This window comes from Orbicella faveolata, unplaced genomic scaffold (assembly GCF_042242905.1).
Source record: "Orbicella faveolata isolate gen_17 unplaced genomic scaffold, um_ofav_v1 contig_25, whole genome shotgun sequence".
Classification (NCBI taxonomy): domain Eukaryota; kingdom Metazoa; phylum Cnidaria; class Anthozoa; order Scleractinia; family Merulinidae; genus Orbicella; species Orbicella faveolata.
Genome location: NW_028301553.1, coordinates 30,683,872 through 30,700,962, shown reverse-complemented (window position 1 = coordinate 30,700,962; position 17,091 = coordinate 30,683,872). Strand labels below are relative to the sequence as shown.

Genomic DNA, 17,091 nt, shown 5'->3' with positions numbered 1-17,091 from the left:
TGTCGAAGATCGGAGTCAATAGGCCTCTGTAAATTCTTGCTTTTCATTTTATTCTCTTTTGGTCCAGATTGGTACCATACGAGATCGGCAATTCTATTAATCACTATCCACTTGGGCGTAGCCCTTTTTTTTGTTAGCACGTTTACCTTCGGGGGGTTCGGCTAGCTTATCGATGGTGATCTGAGGCAATTCTTGGAAGGTGTTCTTGTTGGCCCTGTTTGCCATTTTCATCGTCTATCGAAGCATAAGATGGTTTTGATCCATCGAATTCGAATGATTCAGTGAAGAGCTTTCACCTCCGCCATTCACGTGAAACTTGTGAGCAGCCTGAGGGACCAGACTCGAAATAAATGGAACATGATAATGATTCAGTGAAGAGCTTTCACCTCCGCCATTCACGTGAAGCTTGTGAGCAGCCTGAGGGACCAGACTCGAAATGAATGGGACATGATAATGATTTGGTGAAGAGCTTTCACCCCCGCCATTCACGTGAAGCTTGTGATCTGCCTGAGGGACCGGAATCGAAATGAATGGGACATGATAATATCAACAATGGTGGAAATAAACACAACTCATACTCCTTAAAGGCTTTTTTTGGCCGAAAAAATTTATTCCTATTGTATTTCTAACCAGGAAGCTCCGACATTTTGAACGTATGGAATATTTGAAGTTACTTTTGTGGGATTACTAGACCAATACCGAGATGGCGAATAAGTACGTGTCTCATTGCTCAAAAGCAAACGGGGTCGGCTCGTTCTTGATGCAGAAGACACAGTACGCGCCACAAAAGAACACTTACTGTTTTCATTGTTTTTTTTTTGTTCTGTGTCTTCTACACCACGTAAAAGTCACTGAGTCCTGGCAGTGATTGTAAATTAGTAATTATGCAATCCTCCAGCGAAAATTACCATTAATTAATTATGTTTTGAATTTCTATTTCATTGAACTTGTTAAATCTCGCAGCACAATGGAAAATCGATATCGTTACTTTTTGTTCGTTTACTCATTGAATTGTCATCATCACTGTGATTTATTTACGCAGGTATAGTTGATTACGCTAGCTACATTTTTCGTGTTTTTTGCTCTAAAATACACGTGTACTTAAAGTAACCTTCCTGGAATTATAAGCTCATAAAACTGAGCGATATAAAATCGAACTTACTGAACGTAATTAAATACCAGGTAAGATAAATTTGATATTAACTGCTTAAAATATGGATATATGTTGCTGAATACGTGAATTACTGCAACCATGCACTCATTTATTTATTCACTCATTTGTTATGCCGTCTTTTTACTACTGTGTAATCCATCTTCGATTACTTAGAGAGCAACTTCTTAATCGCATGTGGAATCAGGCATTTTTTCATGTGCACTGAACGGAGCCATCTTATGTTCATTCTTCAGCTACTTCCTACATACTTTTGATTTTTCGCAATCAGTTCACCTGCCTAGCGTGGTCCCTTAACATTATGGACATGGAACTACATTCCATTTGTAAGGGGTACAGAGTAGTTTATTTATATGAGTACAACTGTTACTTTTCATTGATTTCTGACATGCATGCTTCCAATATCAGTTGCAATTTTGTCACGAGGTGTATCATTTGCAAGGATTCTCTTTCATCCCAGCACCTCCTCATCAATTCCCAACATGCATCGCTCACCACAGGAAGCCTCTTTGGTACAACACCTTCCACCACCACTTTCTGCATGGCTTCAATGGTTTCCAGGTCTTTGTACACTTCCGGCCGTGCCGTTCCAGTTCCTTCACAGAGTACCCATAGAAGCATTCCAAATGCATAGATGTCGTACGAACTGTAACTGAGGTGGCCTTTACCATGGTACTGGTACATTTCAGGTGAAATGTGGAATGGTGCACCCAGAGGTGTCATGTCATAAGGACTCTCTGGTTTGGCAAGGTTGATCTTGGCTGTTCCATCAAACATCAGCTGAGGAGGAAATAAAGCAAGCATTAAACCACGTACTTCTGAACAAAAGCGGTGTAACAAAAAAGATGTCCAAACTCCACTTCGGACTGAGAAGTTTCATATTGCACCGTTATGACTTCATGTAAGACTAACAATGTTACTTCATTATGTTGACTTTGCTCCGACAAAGCGCCACACCCAAAACTTTAGTTTCACAATCTCACTACGATGCTAGGTTAAGTAACCTTTATCAACCTGAGGTTGATAAAAGGCTACGTTTCTCACCGACGCAGCCCAAGAGTCTTTAGAAACCAATACCTTTGTGGTAATTTAACCTGTCAAGGAAGAGGATAATTTTGGGTGTGTTAAAAACACGAAATGGCGAAATGACGAAATGGCACTAAGGGTATAAGAGTTGATGTTGGATACGGGTGTCTGTACGGATTAACCCTTTCAATTATTGAGAGATAATTAATGTCGAGTCAGTGACTTTAAGGGTAACGTGAGCGCTATTTAGGCTAACCTGAACGTTATTTAGGCTAACCGCAGTGCCAATTTCCTCATTTCGCCATTTCGTGTTTTAGCACGCCCGACAATATTATACAATCATCCAGTAACAGCAGCTGCGTAGAACTGGAAGGATTCCGGAGCTAACTTTAAATTAACTGACTTTAAAGGATAAGAGTAGTCGATTTATACAAACCAAGATGTTTCCAGGTTTGAGATCCTCATAAATGTAATCAATATCGTGAATGGCCTTTAGTCCTTCAGCCATATCCAGTGCTATGCGCATCCTCGTGGACAGCGGTAGTCTTTCTTGGAGAGCGCGCAGCAGCCCCCTGTCTGCCTTCTCCATGACGACGTGTAAAATATCAACCTCAGGGATAACCCAGCCATGCAGGCGCAACAGGTTTGTGTGAGAGCCATGGAGTTGCTCAATTATATCCCTAGAGATTCAAAGAACGGCATAGTCAGCGAACTCTCTTGTGGTTTAATAACTGGGCTAATTTTTAAATACGATATACCACAGCAGTCCGTGAACATGCTCAAAGCTCGGAAAAAAACTACTAGCACTACCCAAATCTTTGACGCGAAAGTGCTTTCGTTGGGCTTAGATTTCGATAAAGCCCGTCCGATTATGACCCTATTGGATGGTGTTTTTTAGACTTTTCATGCTAAAACATTCGATACCTGTTAGGCTTATTTTGAATTTTTTTTTTATGTTAATGTAATGTTCAATTTTATTTCCTTTGATTCATTGCCTTGAACGATCGTTCCCTGCAATAATTCACAAGAAAATTTCATTATCCGACACCGTTTTTTTCAATCGCAAAACTTCTCCCTATGAAAAGCCTTAACGACAACCACTCCACCTCTTTTGAACAGATCCCCAAAGAAAGTATTACGTGAAAACCTAAGTTAGTCACACTCTCTTAAAATTTAAACAAGGCACTTGTAAATACTTGTGGATCGATTACAAGTTAGACGAAATTCAAATTGTCGCAGTCTTCTTAACTTAGTTTTGTGCTGATTTTAAAGGAGCGCTCAATCATGTGCAAAATTGCTCTTTTGACTGTAGGAAACCTGAAAATAATAGTTTACAAAGATATAAAAACATCAAAGAGAACATAACAAATCATAAAGGAACAAGGATGGTTAAGGATGGTGAAGATTAACACGGATCCCAAACGACGAACTTGAAAAAGATGCACAAACCGTGACGTAGCTCCTTTAATTTCAATCAATCATTGGAGGGAAGGACAGATCTCTTTAGCCCATCGGGTATGAAAACCCCGCATCTAGATTTTTTGCTTATACTTGACTTTTCACTCACTAAAAACTTTGGATGCATTTTCTTAGAAAAAAAAAAACCTCTTAGACTCACCTCATATTGACTAAATCAACAGCAGTCTGGTTCCAGGCACTCTCTCCCACATCTCTCTTGTGAAGAACCTTAACCACACACTGACCGGAAGACGAAGCTCTGCACCAACGTCGGCTTGTGCATTCATAGATAATGCCATGCCGTGCTTGGGCAATACGTTGACCGAGGGTAACGGGTCCAAAGATCTGTAAAAAATTCAAAGCCATTCCCTCAACAGTCAGCTTACGTATCTGTGGGGTAAAGTAAAGACGAAACACTTCAAGCTGCGATGACATGTCGCTGTTAGCAAAGGCGTCTTGCAAGGAGATGAATAAGGACAAGGCAGCCATGAATTGCTCGTGCATTTTCAGAAGGTGACGAGTGCAAGCTTCTTGAACTGAATCCACTACATGGTTAAAGTCAATGGTAGCCAGTAGAGAGTCGCAAATGTTCAGTCTTGTTGTTTTCTTGAGAACATCTATTTCAATAGCAGCATAGCTTGACAAGTCTTCCGGACAGAGACATTTGGAGAGAGGGTCGGAGATCTCAATCCTCAATGCAGTTCTGGCAACTTCGCTCATAGAGTCAAGGAGTGCATTCATCACAAGTTGAAGAAGCTGATCGGTTTCTGCTTTAGCTGCCAAGAACTGTACGTCGCAAATTTCCTCCAGAATGCGAGAGAAAATTGGATTGCTGAGGTCTTTATTGAACTCAGTCACAGCAATCGTGAGATCATTAACATAATCCTTCATTAGCACTTGAACAGCGTTTTCAAGGATTTGGCATGTCTTTTCCAAGATGCTGCTTTTCATGTCGCCAACAAATTTTGCAAACGCAACGTCAAAAGCAGCGTTCAGCAGTATGTTCGAGTAAGATGGAAGCTCATCTTTTACCATGGTCTGGAATTCCCGTTGAAGGTTGTGTGGGTTTTCAACTTTATACACTTCGGCCTCGTGTAAAATCTTCATCTTTAGTAATTCCAAGTCCTCTAGAATAATCCTTTTTGACTCCTGTGACTCAAGTGTAATTGTTGACAATGATGTGACCATTTTGTTCTGCACCTTGGTTGCCTTTTGTGATATTTTCGTCACAACAGATGCTTTTTGCGTCATGGAAGTCCTCTGCACCTGGACGACGTTGGCAAAGCTTTCTTGAAGTACCAAAAGCTTCTGCACTACTCTTCTGGTTTGGTTTTTTATGACCTTTCCAAGATGATCCTGCAGGCTGCTTTGAAATCGTCGAAATCTTCTGGTGGACTCTGCCTCTCGCTTTGCCAAGCGCTCTTGGCGAACTTCCTTTGCCGACATAGCGTAATAAAAGGGACATGTTTCCCACGTTTCTCCCAGGGCAAACTTGTCTCTCAACTGATTGAAAACAGCCTCTCCTTTGTTAATAACTGCTCCTTTTTCCTCATGCTCCTGCTCCTGCGCCTCTCTGTTGACTTCCTTGTCCTCGTCTTTGTCTTCGTCGTCATTGTCGTCGTCATCGCCATCACAATGACAACCGCTACAACCACCACCACCGTCGTCGTCGTCGTCGTCGTCGTCGTCGTCATCTTCCTCATCGTGAGAATCTTTGCGAGCCGCTGCCCTGCGATATTGCTTTGCTTCTTTAGTAGTGTCCAATTTGTTGCAGACGAACAAAATGTGTGATAGGGGGAATTTGTCTTTCAAGAAGTCCAGCGTCTCATGATCCTTATTAAAGAAAAATTAATTGAAAGAAGTGGTTAAGAAAACATTTAGCTTTCAGAAAACTCAATGGCTCAGTGAGGGAAGACACAAATGAATTCCAATGGGCACTGAGAGGATTCGATGTTATTTTAGTGACCAACTTCAGAATGACGCCAGGTCGAATTGAAACCACTACAAACAGGATTACCCAAATTTTAGGGGTGAGGCCCGGTTACCCATTATAATCAGTCGCGTTGGGATAATGATTGGCCAGTTGGATCACGCATCGAGCGGTCAAGACAGTTGGCCAACAAAATTTACTTTCCTAGTACTTCCCTCGACTCGAAGGTATAAATAGGTGCCATTGATCTGAAAATAAAACTTCTGGGGATGGGAGGGGATAACCAAGCGTCAATTGCAGGATGCGTAGCAATCATGCTACAGGAAACAAAATAGGTTTCGGTAGAGTGGGCTCTCAAACCCCAAAGTAGGCTTTATCTAGAACAACTTTGAACTTTGAATATTTTCTTGTTCGAGCATTCAGTTGAAAAATAAAAACAAACAAACAAACAAACAGAATAGCAGACAAGCTAGAATCTTAAGGCATTGTCCAGGTACAGAGTTTCTTTAGGTAAAGGCAAAAGGGTAAGTCAGTAAGTCTGCATATTAGCCAAGCAGCCCATCAGGCCAGAGCTTATCCCGGCTTCCGTAGCATGAAGCGACTAGGAGTATTTCTACTCCCCCCTGGATGGGATGCTAGTCCATCGCAGGGTTACCCCGAAGAATTAAATGTATACACCTGGGTAAAAGGAGGCATTGTGAGGGTTAAGTGTCTTGCCCAAGAACACAACAGTTTCCTCGGCCTGGGCTCGAACCCCAACGGTTCGATCTTGGGTCGAGCGCACTAACCATGAGGCCACCGCGCCTCCACAATAGTTTCATTTAGTACAGTTCTAAATTGCTCGGTTTATGGACGGGCTGCTTCAAATCTAGACCTGCATAACTCGAAATGTGCATCGTGTCGACGTTCTGCGAAGGAAACCCAATTATATGTGGAACTAGGAAAATCAAAAGATGATTCTCGATGAGTCTCGGAAGACTGTAGAAAAAGTTTCTAACAATATAACATAATTACTGAACATCGGAAACATTTAGCTATGAAAACAAAACAAAGAAAGTTAGAGGAGATCAAAGGACACCAAGATATACTGGGCAGTTGTAATTGAAAAGAAAAACAAAAACACAAAACAAAACAAAACTTGCAAATGCCCCTCGAAGGGGCTAGAATACTTGTGAAAATCCCCATATGCCCCATCTAAGGGACATGGTCAAGACTGATTACACTTTTCAGATTGATTATGGCAGCAACAATTTTTCACAAATAAATAGATCTTGATAAATATCCGTAACCATGTTTGATTACCTGTGATAAGGCAGATTTGCAAATCGGCAATTGTACACGCTATTTGTACACGCTATTTTCACCTCGAATAGCAATTGAATAACAACAGTAGGAGAGGAATGGAGAGGAGAGGAGTGTTTAACACGACATGGTGAAAATGGCACACCAGTAAATAGTCAATGTGGGATACTGGTGTCTGACTTAAGGGGTAACCCTAACAACTGATGAGCCGTTTTCCAAAATCTATGTCAACTATGTCGATTTTTGTCAACCCAACTTTGCCAATTTGGGCCCTTTCTTCCCTTATGTTGACGTTTTCAACGCACGTTCGCATTCAAATTTACGCTTCGTTGGTTATGAATAAAAACTTAAGTGCCCCAAGAGACTAGCGAGATAAAAAAAGACATAACAGTTTCTAAGGAATAAACGAGCAAATAACTACATTGCACTTACCGATAATGTGAGTCGGGTATTTCCGTCGATAACATACACAAATAATGGCACGGTGTCTTTGCTTAAAAAGTCATCCAGTACTCTATCCAAAACTTCCGACTCACCCTTCCCTGGTGAGTCAATCAGCTCGATTCCACTTCGTAAAAGCTTATGGTTTAATCCCACTTCCACAGTGGCATCTAAGGCCTCCTCATTCTCTCTGTCCTCATTCTCTCTGTCCTCATCCTCGACTACTATGAGATTTTCAGGAAGATGTTTGTCTTGCAAGAACTCTTTTTTGACCTCTCTACCGTCCGGTCCGACGAGCCTGGCGTATGACTGCTCGGCGTATTTGATTCGTACGATTCTAGCCGTGCACGGGTTTTCGTGAACTGGTAATGAACTCTGTCCGAGAAGTTCGTTTAGTATGGAGCTTTTTCCACAATTCCTTTCGCCAATGAAGAACACAGAAGGGCTTTTCTGAAGCTCTCTCCGCACATCTTCCTGCTTCGAGAACAGAATCGCGAATTGCACTGCTTCCGCTTTATCGGCTGGAACACTCGCTACGATCTCGCGAATGCAAGTCACGGTTCGTTCGTACAAGCTCGTGGTGCGATCTGAATAACGTTTAAACTCATCAATGGCCTCTTGCAAATCAGAGAAACTCTTAAAGTCATCAATCGTTGGCGGTCGAGACATTTTACTGCAAGCCGAGCAACAAAGTGATTTTAAGGTCATTCCTCACATTTGCATTGCGCATCCTTACTGCGCATAATTTATGGCGTCATTAGCGGGCGCTTGTGCACGCGCATATTGAAAACATGACGGATTTGCCTTGATATTGAGCTCTGTCAGTTGAAAAATGGGTCTAGCTCACCAACGAGCATGGGCATCCCAATTTTCTTTCCAGTCGTTGTAATCAACTAATCATAAACTTTGCGTGAGAAAAGACTGATCTAATTTCTATTGCTGAAAATTGAATAAATAAGAAAAATAGCAAATACGCTGTGGTCTTTTCTATTTTGCAGTCGGTAACCACGTCGAGAAATTTGGTTCAAATTTTTATTCAAGGATTTAGCTTTCTGTCTGAATCAAACTTAAACGTTTATTTGTGGTCCGACACAATGTATTGACTGTAGTTTAATGCGTGTTCCTATGAGTCTGGGCTTACAAAGATGTTACAATTACTGGGAATGCGTTCTTATAATAAGCATTAAATAATGCAAAAATGGGGCAATTTCAACGCCTCACTGCTCCTTAATGAGCATGGGCACCCCTCTTTTTTATTTCAAAATTGAAGTTATCATATGACAAATATTCAGTGGACAAAGTTTGAACAAAAATCTATTGTCACTTTTATTTCAGAGGAATTACCTTAAGCAGAGTACCGAATTGTAGTGGAATGTGAAATATGATTCCTGGAACTGTAACGAGGTTGGAAAAGCAGGCCGTAGTGGACTGTAAGAAGGAGGGGACCAACGGAAGACTTGGCCTCAAAAAAGAGGGGAAAGACAGAGGAAAGAAATAGAGGGAGATTGACAACAATTCAACCACATTATTGGGTGCCAGACCATTACAGAGTGCTACAAGTTAGTTTGTTTGTTCAAAATCAGTTTTGTCTTGTTTTTCCCACGTGCTCAGTGAATTTCCGAAGGGTTTAGGGCATAGCCAAGATAAACATGCAAAAAATTAAAACCGAAATACTAACAAATAAACATAAACAACGAAAAACAAACAGCAAACAACCGTCTTGAACCTACTGGTATTTACTTCGGCAGCATGGCAACACTTCCTGAACAAAATCGTTTTTCACTGAATAGATTTCGGAAAGTTCAACGGGAAATTGAAATTGATCTCTCCCCCTAGCCTCCCACGCAGACGCTCTTAGGGCTCGTCACGCGTACCTCTCCCACCTGGGGTAGGAACGCGTGACGACCCCTAAGAGCGTGTACGTGGGAGTTTGCTCTCCCCCCCCCCCCCCCATAAAACCGAGCCCACTATGAGAGTGGTTATCACGTGAATGTCGAAAGTAATTAGTACCTGCTTACATTACTACGCTATGCGATTGACTTAAAAAAAAAGAAAAACATCCACATTGCCATCCAATCACTGAGCAAAAGCAAAACTAATGGTGACTCTTTCGCACACCTGTTTGAGCGTTTTTGTTTTTTTTTGCTACGTCCATTTGCTCTAAGTTCTGATTGGTTTACTGGATCTCCTGTGTCCTTTGGGATTGGCCAGAGGGATTACTTTCAGTTGGTTTGGGTTTCACGTCATTCAATTCAAAACCACCCCAAGCTTATGGTTAATTAGTCAATCAAATAATAACACAAACAACCTAGTACTGAATCAGTTATTATTTTCAATTGCTCATTTACACACATTGTGATATAATTTGCAGACAGCAATGCTCGTTAGGCTATGGTGTACGCTTCGAGCGCCGTCAAGACCGAACAGAATTCAATTCCAACTAAAACGCAGTTGGCAAAATGTTTAACTATCGGTGGCAAATTAAATGGCTGAATATTAATTAGAGCTGATTACGAGCCAAAATATATATGACTGGATTTATGAAAACCGTGTCAATGAAAAATGCGTTTCTTTGCACTAACTGACTCACTCCGATTAGGGCCTCAAAATCACTCCCAGCAATGAAAAAAATAATGAAAGTGCACGAAAAGCAAGATAAGAAAATGAATGAAAATAAAACAGCTTGGCAGTCGAGAAGGGTCAGATCTTGTTTAACACTGTTTTCATAAATCTGGACATATGATTGTCTAATGCCTTGAAATTATGATTAACTGATGACAGACAGGTATCCCTATATTTTAACTGGGGAATCCTGTCTCGACCGAAACATTCCTATAACCATTTCTTATAACAAACAACTGAGCATCATTTAACAGGAGAACAGGTATATAATCTTTTATAAAGACATTTAACATGTAAACCTCGTAATTGGCACATTCCCAAAGATCACTAGGTAGTCAATAGCAAATTAAAAATGTACTTTGCCCCACAAAAGCACAAAAAGCTATCCAAAAAGTTTTTGCATTTCTCAGCTATCCAGCCCTCAAATTGTTTTGAGTTCGCTTTCACTTAAAACAGTTAGTGTTCTTCCCGTTCTTCCTTTAACAATGGGAAAACTAACACGATGAACTCACAAATACAGTCCACTGGCACAGAGGTATTCTACTAAGTGAACTTTGCTTTCATCTGAGTAGCAGATAGCCTCTTTCATAAGCAAACTACAATAGTGTAGTCTCTCTAAGTGCTGCGTGATGCACAACCTCATCGGTATGCGTACATTGAGTTCCAACATGATTCTCTTATCATATTCAGTCTTTCCACGACATGCTCCATTTTCAAGGTTTCTCTGTCATCCCAGCAACTCGTCATCAATTCCCAGCAAGCATCGCTCACCACAGGGAGCTTTTTGGGTATGACCCCTTTCTCCACCACGTTCTGCATAGCTTGAGTGGTTTCCAGGTCCTTGTACACTTCCGGCCGTCTCTTTCCAGTCCCTTCACAGAGCACCCATAAGAGCATTCCAAATGCATAGATGTCGTACGAACTGTAACTGAGGTGGCCTCTACCATGATACTGGTACATTTCCGGTGAAATGTGGAACGGTGCACCCAGAGGTGTCATCTCATAAGGACTTTCTGGTTTGGCAAGATTGATCTTAGCTGTTCCATCAAACATTAACTAGGGAAAAACAAAAGAGTCAAATGTCTGGGTTATACCATCCATTCTTTCCATCTGTTGTAATATAGAGCGTCCAAAATGGGTTGAATTTGACTAACTGAGTCATGGAGCGAATAATAAGATGTCTTCATGTTTTTCAAGAGCTTTAATCTTTGTCATGAAACCTTCGTCTCAACAGAAAACAAAAAAAGTATCATTAAGGTGTCATGCATCCACTTGTCATCAAAATCATTAACCTCGTTCCTAAAAGCCTTGGGAAGAAGGTTGTCATAGACGTTGACTAAGGTACTCTAAATTTTCCTTTAAGTACTGCTGTGTGCTTTGCAATTTTTTTAACTTGGTTTGCTTGCCTTTTTACCGTTCAAATCCTAAATTCATTTTATTTGCAACGGAACCAGCAAATTCCAAGTGTTGGTGTATGGGAAATTTGGCCGTGCATGTAGACAATACACTCAAGTTCACAATTTTCTACATTCTCCCTTTGCCTGCTAAAAATGTATTGACGCTGTAACGAGAAACTATGTATCAATCAAGGTCAAAAACATTTTTTGACACAAACAAACCAAAATGTTCCCAGGCTTGAGATCCTCGTGAATGTAACCAATATCGTGAATGGCTTTGAGTCCTTTGGCCACATCAAGTGCTATGTTCATTCTCATGAATAGCGTTATTCCCTCTTGGAGAGCGTGCAGCATACCCTTGTCTGCCCTCTCCATGACAACGTGCAAGACTTCGGGCTCAGCGAAAACCCAGCCATACAGACGTAACAGGTTTGGGTGGGAGCCATTGAGTTTCTGAATCATGTCCCTGAAGCATCAACAAAGTATACAAGTTAGAAGGAGTCATGTGACTGCAATCGTAAACAAAACAATTTCAAACCAAATTGGAAAAGCACGTAATTAAATGGTCTCAAAAATTGAGACCAACATCTATCGCCATTGCGGCCCATGGGAGGAGAGAGGATTCCCACGTGAAAGGCTCGGGGAAGGGTCGGTGATGCTTGATGTCTCGCTTAGGGATCGATGTACAATTTGCAAAATTTTCATATCATTTAGGCTGTTCTGAGCCTAGAGTACCGTCAAGATATCTTTTACGGTTTACGGTTGCACAGGAAAAAGTAATATTGAAAGTTGTCATATTGTGTTGGTGTAGATCAATCAGGCTGGAAATTGTTTCCAGGAGAGTGTCTTTCAGTGCTCAAATAAAGCTTGAGCCATGCCACGATATTGGTCTTCTTTAGGGGTCTAATTCAAATTTCCGACGAGCATCGCCGACCATTTCACATGGAAGTTCCCATCCCCGTCAGGATGGATGGGTCAAGATGCCTAGACCGTGGCACCACCGCGTTGAACAAAATGTTGATCATTGAGCATCACAAAAATGGTCGCAGAATAGTTTTGTTCAAAATGGATCAAAGTGCGAAGCCTGTTTTGACCCGGGCGCCACGTATCTCATTAGAGCTTTATTCTCGTACCAAAATACGTCTTTGCTACTTGGTTTGCATATAAAAACGAGCAGTTGAATATTTTCCTTTTTTGTATAACTTACATCATGTTGACTAAATCCACAGCGGTCTGGTTCCAGGCAATCACACCAACATCTTTCTTGGCAAGGACTTTCACCACACACTGGCCAGAAGGCGAAGCTCTGCACCAACGTTCGCTAGTGCATTCATAGATGACGCCATGCCGGGTTTGTGCAATAGGTGAACCAAGCTCCACAGGTCCTCGGTTCTGGAAATATTTCAAGGCCATTCCCTCGACAGCCAACGTCCGTATCTGTGGAGTGAAATGCATCCGAAATACTTCAAGCTGTGAAGTCATTTGGCAATCTTCAAAGGCCTTTTGTAAAGAGGCGACAAACTGCGTGGTTGCCTGGAAAGTGTCGAGCATCCTTTGCAGACGATCGCGACAGGCTTCGAGAACTGCCTCTGCAACCTTCTCCTCGTTAATTGTTTCAAGAAGAGATTCCACAATGGATCGCCTATTTGCTTTGTTGTGGACATTTTCCCTGGTATACGTTGACATCTGCCTGGAACAAAGAGGTACTGAGATTTCTCTTCTTAAAGCGATATTAGCAGCCTCCTTCACGGAGTCAAGAATTCCGTCCAGCATAATGTGAAGCAACCGGTCGGTTTCAGCCTTGGCAACCACAAATTGCACGCCACAACTTTCTTCCAAAATTCGAGAGACAATCGGATGTGAAAGACATTCATTGAACTCAATGATAGCCTGGGTGAGCTCACCCACGCAGTCACTCATCATTGTTTGAACTAAGGTGTCAAGGGCATTGCAGGTTCTCTCTAAAATGCTGCCTTTCACTGAGAAATCGCTCGAGAACAATAGTCTTGTTAGCATTTAGCAAAAGTAGTTCTGCTGAAAGTGCAGGAAGGTCAGTCTTAACCATTGTTTGATACTCGCGTTTAAGAAGTCGCTCGTTTGCAGCTTTGTACTCCTCAGCTTCATGGACAAATTCACTTTTCAAGTTGTTTATCTGCTCTACGATTTCCTCTTTCGAGTCTTCAGAATTCAACTCCACAGATTTCAACGACAAAAACAGTTTTGTCTCTATCTCGTTGGCTTTTCTTACAATGTCTGGTATGACAGATGCCTGCTGGGTAATATGCGTTCTCTGAACCTGGACAACGTTGACAAAACTTTCTTGAAGGAGCAAAAGAGTTTGCACCACTCTGCTGGTTTGGGTTCTCATAACCTTTCCAAGAAGACTCTGAAGATGGGTTTGAAATCGCTGAAATCTCTCGGTGGCCTCTTTTTCTTTCTTCTTCAGGCGTTCATCACGAACTGTTTTGGCTGAAATGGGGTGGAATAAATCGCACTTTTGCCAAGACTCCCCCGAGAGAAAGTTTCGCTCTTTCAACTGATTGAAAGCAATCTTCCCTTTGTCATGAGCCCCTTCAGCTTTTTTATCATCATCTTCGTCGTCGTCATCATCATCGTTGTTGTCAAACTCGTTTGCTTCTTTTGTAATGTCAACTTTGTTGCACACAAACATGATGGGGGACTGAGGAAATTTACCTTTCAAATATCCCAGCGATTCCTCATCCTTAAAGTAAAATGAAAAAAGGTTACTACAACGTTAAGTCACGTTAAGAAAATTTTAAAAGTTCAAAAGCGAACTACAGTAACGCAATATCCCTCTCTCCGCTAAAAATGCACGCGGAATTCAATTTAGAAATAAGCTAGGCTTCACCTGCTATCTTGCTATCAAATTAAAGTATACCGCTTACAACCAGTTAGTTCAAGTGGCTGAAATAGTTTCCGGCACCGGCAGGGTGGTTTTAACTAGCCTGCAGAACAGGTGTAAGTTTTTTGCGTATTTTAGGCGAACATAGGCGAAATAATATTTTTTTTCGCGCTCTTTCCCTCGCGCTCGCCTCGCTTTCGCCTCTGTTCGCCTAAAATACGCAAAAAAATTACGCCTGTTCTGCAGGTTAGGTTTTAACCAGCTGTTCTGTTATTATGTAACGTGTTGTGCAGTGAAGATGACCCAATTTGTTCACCATGACTGGGCATTTGTGTTATACAGTATTGTAATATCACTTGATAAAGAGTGGTAGAATTGATCCGTTAAATGTTGAAAAGTGCTGAAACCGTTGCCAGCCACCTTAAGAAGTCAGTAGCAACAGTAGTAGCAACAGCAGATACTGGAAGCAGTATCCTGTCCGCGGACAGGACAATTGTCATAGATACAGGTAAACATTGTGTACAAGCTTAAAATGATTGTTCCTCACATTCCTATACATTGAATATGTCTACTGAGTCCCATTCAAATCCGCCCCTGGAATTCTACCCTAAATTTGCGGCCATTAGAGTTGTAGAGCAAATCGACAGGTACACACGTTACATTTTACAAGAAAACACCACACTTCCTCGATGTGCTTCTTTCGAAATTTCGAATTATAGCTTGCGCCCCAGCCTGAGCTCGTGTTGTTCCTTGCGTAACGCGCGAAATTTTGCCCACACGAGTGAGTGGTCTATCGAAAAATAAGTGAGTCAAATCTTTATTTATCATTTTGATTTCGTTTCTGGGGTGGTCCGCAAAATGAGCAAAACTGTCGTTAACCCTGAGTTGATTTACTTTCGACAAGAACATGTTGAAGTCAATAGAGAGCACGAGATATAACGGTGTAACAGGCTGTTCTCAGTCTGAACTCTCGTCCACTGTCGTTCCTCATTTCGCCGATTCCGGCCTGATCAAGAAATGCACCTGCCATCTCGACGGTATGGAAATTAAACCTTACGTCATTTCAATATATTTGCGTCAGAAAAGGGTCAATTTGTTGCAGACTTTGTAAACGTCAGAAACAAGAGCTCACGTGCATGTGCTTTTAATTTCATGGGCGAAATTTCTCTTAAATCTGCGCCGCCCGTAGTTACATCCTCACACAGACGACAATGCAGTGTTCGCGAGATCGAGTCGTTTGAGTAAGGACGAATAAATCAAGTCATAATTCTAAACATGGACTACCACTTCTGCGGCGGCGCTCAACAACTAATACCAGTTGGGCTAGCAGGAAAATCGACAGGGAAGTAAGATTAGAAACTGAAAATGGAGATTATAAATAACAGGCATCAGGACTAAGGAACCGCGCCTTATTTCATGAGCCTCAACACCGTGACTCACTACAAGACAGTAAATATGATTCATAACAAACGCATTTCTTCTATTTTCGTTTTCTTTTCTTTACATTTGGATCACCAAACGGTTTGCTAATGACGCTTACAATGGTCTCTAGCGATTTAATCTCCACAAAGCTATGAATGTGATCTACTTTAGACATCACTTCCGGGATAAGATTAATTTCATCATCGAATGCGAGCTCTGCGCTTAAATAAAGCAGCATTAACAGTTGTACAGCTACCTTAATCCGAGTTAAAACTCACCGAGTATCTTAGATGCATGTCTCCATCGATCACGTACACAAACAGAGGTACTGTGCCTTTCTCAAGGAAGTCATCCAATACTCTATCCAACACATCAGACTCGCTCTTCCCGGGGGAGTCAATCAGCTCGATTCCACTGCTGAGTAGTTCGTGTTTCAGCCCGACTTCAACAATAGCGTCTAAAGCACCCCTGTTCTCTCTGTCCTCATCTGGCACTTCTATGAGTTGTTCTGGTAGTTTTTTGCCTTCCAATAGCTGTCTTTTGACTTCTCTGCCATCCAATCCGACGAGTCTAGCGTACGGCTGTTCGGAATATTTGATGCGTACAATCCTAGCCGTGCACGGGTTCTCGTTAACTGGTAGTGAACTCTGTCTAAGGAGTTCATTGATGATAGAGCTTTTTCCACAATTCCTTTCGCCAATGAAGAAAACTGAAGGGCTTTTCTGAAGCTCTTTCTCCACGTCCTCCAGCTGTGAGAAGGGAATTAAAGTTTGAGTTTCTGTCTCATCGTCGACTTGAATGTTTGCCACGATATCTTGAAAGCAACTTGATGTTCGCTTAAACAAGGACTCCGTCCGGTCCGAATAACATTTGAATTCTTCGATGGCATCTTGCAAAGATTTATCACCAGACATCACCGAAAGTTACTTTCAAATGCAACCTTAACTCACAGCTTATTATTTACCACTTCCTACAGGGATTAACAAATATCTCGTGATTTCTGGGAATTTTCCCTCCGATGTAAGCGATAGTGGAAAATTTCAAAGGACTGGACTTTATCAAGGTAGGACTGACAGAACAAATTGGTACACACCGACCACAGAAAAAGCATAAGTTTTTTTGGAAAGGATTTTCCCGTAAAATCTTGAAATAGTAATTTTTATTTATTAGAAGTATGATTTGTTTGAAATATTTCCTCTGAAACAACCTCCTCCTGAGATTGCGCTACGGCGGACTAAGGGCCTCTTCATATGAGCCTGGTAACCGGACTGGCTCGGTTACCGGGACGAATTTTGTTATCTGTTCATAAGGGAAATTTCAGCCCGGTCTACCGGGATAAAATCCAAGAAACACAACCAAAATGGTGGAACATAAACTTGTATCGTTCGCGGCTGTCGAAGCTTTGTGGACTCTTGTAACTTTACTTACAAAGCTAATTCGCCTATTCTTAAAGTGGAAA

The 17,091-nt window shown here is 41.6% G+C and overlaps 1 protein-coding gene and 1 pseudogene across 2 annotated transcripts; both read right to left on the bottom strand.

Moving 5' to 3' along the window:
- Positions 1-589: 589 nt before the first annotated feature.
- On the bottom strand, positions 590-8,065 carry LOC149109845 (uncharacterized). The gene is made up of 4 exons (XM_089293412.1): positions 7,320-8,065; positions 3,816-5,488; positions 2,634-2,877; positions 590-1,951 (listed from the first exon to the last, which is right to left on the bottom strand). Exons 1-4 carry the CDS (start codon positions 8,034-8,036, stop codon positions 1,538-1,540), a joined length of 3,048 nt encoding a protein of 1,015 aa, XP_089149538.1. The 5' UTR covers positions 8,037-8,065; the 3' UTR covers positions 590-1,537.
- Positions 8,066-9,637: 1,572 nt separating this feature from the next.
- LOC149109844 (dual serine/threonine and tyrosine protein kinase-like) lies at positions 9,638-16,646 on the bottom strand (annotated as a pseudogene). Its single transcript, XR_016208320.1, has 4 exons — positions 15,911-16,646; positions 12,555-14,069; positions 11,570-11,813; positions 9,638-11,006 (listed from the first exon to the last, which is right to left on the bottom strand). The product of XR_016208320.1 is annotated as a dual serine/threonine and tyrosine protein kinase-like (transcript).
- Positions 16,647-17,091: the final 445 nt, after the last annotated feature.

Bases quoted from the DNA above. Each gene is read 5' to 3' on its own strand.
- LOC149109845 (XM_089293412.1), bottom strand. From the start codon at position 8,036: ATGACCTTAAAATCACTTTGTTGCTCGGCTTGCAGTAAAATGTCTCGA. The intron at 2,878-3,815 runs GTGAGTCTAAGA...TTGAATCTCTAG, and splicing joins GTTGATTTAGTCAATATGAG to GGATATAATTGAGCAACTCC. The intron at 1,952-2,633 runs GTTTGTATAAAT...TTTCCTCCTCAG, and splicing joins TCAAACCTGGAAACATCTTG to CTGATGTTTGATGGAACAGC.